Genomic DNA, 1,063 nt, shown 5'->3' with positions numbered 1-1,063 from the left:
CCATGCTAGAGCCGCTGACCCCACAGCGGATCAACAAATGGAGGCCGATCATATGGATTCTATGCAGGCTGATCAAGATGCTACTGCAGTGGTTGACATCCATGCTAGAGCTGCTGACCCCACAGCGGATCAACAGACGGAGGCCGATCATATGGATTGTACACAGGCTGATCAAGATGCTACTTCAGTGGTTGACATCCATGCTAGAGCTGTTGCCCCCACATTGGATCAACAAACGGAGGCTGGTCATATGGATTCTACACAGGCTGATCAAGATGCTACTGCAGTGGGCGACTCCATGTTGGATCAACAAATGGAGTCCGGTCTTATGGATTCTACACAAACTGAGCAAGATGTTTCTGCAGTGGGTGAAGATAGTTTAGGAGAAGGATATGCAGGCCCAACAACTTTGGAGGCCTGTCTTTCTACTACACCTGGCGATGTGTCGGAGAGATCCGAAACTGAGAAGGAGCAACAGAGCACTGATGATGTGAGTGAAAGTGGTGCAGAAAAACTACCTGTGGCTGACACAAGAGACGTTGCTCCGATTTCAGACAGCATCGTGCTGGAAGCTGGCTCTATACTGGTGGAGTTCATGCGGAAGGAGGCTGCATGCATGGCCGCACATTCCTTGCATGGGCGCAGCTTCGGCGACAGGACCGTGTCTGCTGGATACGCCCCTCATGATCTCTACCTGCAGAGGTACCCGAGGTGATTTCCGCCGCGACGGTGATGTTCCGATCCGATGACACCTGATGCTTGTGGCTGTAACAGAAACACATAGGGCAGGTCTTGTAGTTTTGATGTTTTGGATGGGTCAGTCAAGTAGCTTGGGATCAAGATGATGTACCGTTAGTTGGGAGGTAATCTAGTAGGAGACCCATAGCAGAAGCACTTTTGGGGTGAAGACAATGGGATAACCTCTGGCCGTTAACATTTTTGTTGTGAACTTTTGATACCTGTATTTTTGCAGCGGGGAAAGAACCTGAACATCATTCCCTTGTTATCGTTGCTGTTTGGGTTACATTACATGGGTGGGTGTGAGGCTCTTTTATTATATATG

General features: G+C 49.4%; 1 protein-coding gene across 2 annotated transcripts in view; it reads left to right on the top strand.

The window, feature by feature from the left end:
* LOC123093699 (uncharacterized) overlaps positions 1-1,063 on the top strand; it is an 8,983-nt gene extending 7,920 nt beyond the window's left edge. For both annotated transcript variants that reach the window (XM_044515710.1, XM_044515709.1), the window contains exon 10: positions 1-1,063. In XM_044515710.1, coding sequence (XP_044371645.1) covers positions 1-715 — 715 coding nt within the window. In that variant the 3' untranslated portion in view covers positions 716-1,063.

The sequence above is a fragment of the Triticum aestivum genome, chromosome 4B (genome assembly GCF_018294505.1).
Source record: "Triticum aestivum cultivar Chinese Spring chromosome 4B, IWGSC CS RefSeq v2.1, whole genome shotgun sequence".
In the NCBI taxonomy this organism is placed as follows: Eukaryota; Viridiplantae; Streptophyta; class Magnoliopsida; order Poales; family Poaceae; genus Triticum; species Triticum aestivum.
The sequence above is the reverse complement of the archived record's forward strand: the minus strand, read 5'-3'. Positions and strand labels throughout refer to the sequence as shown.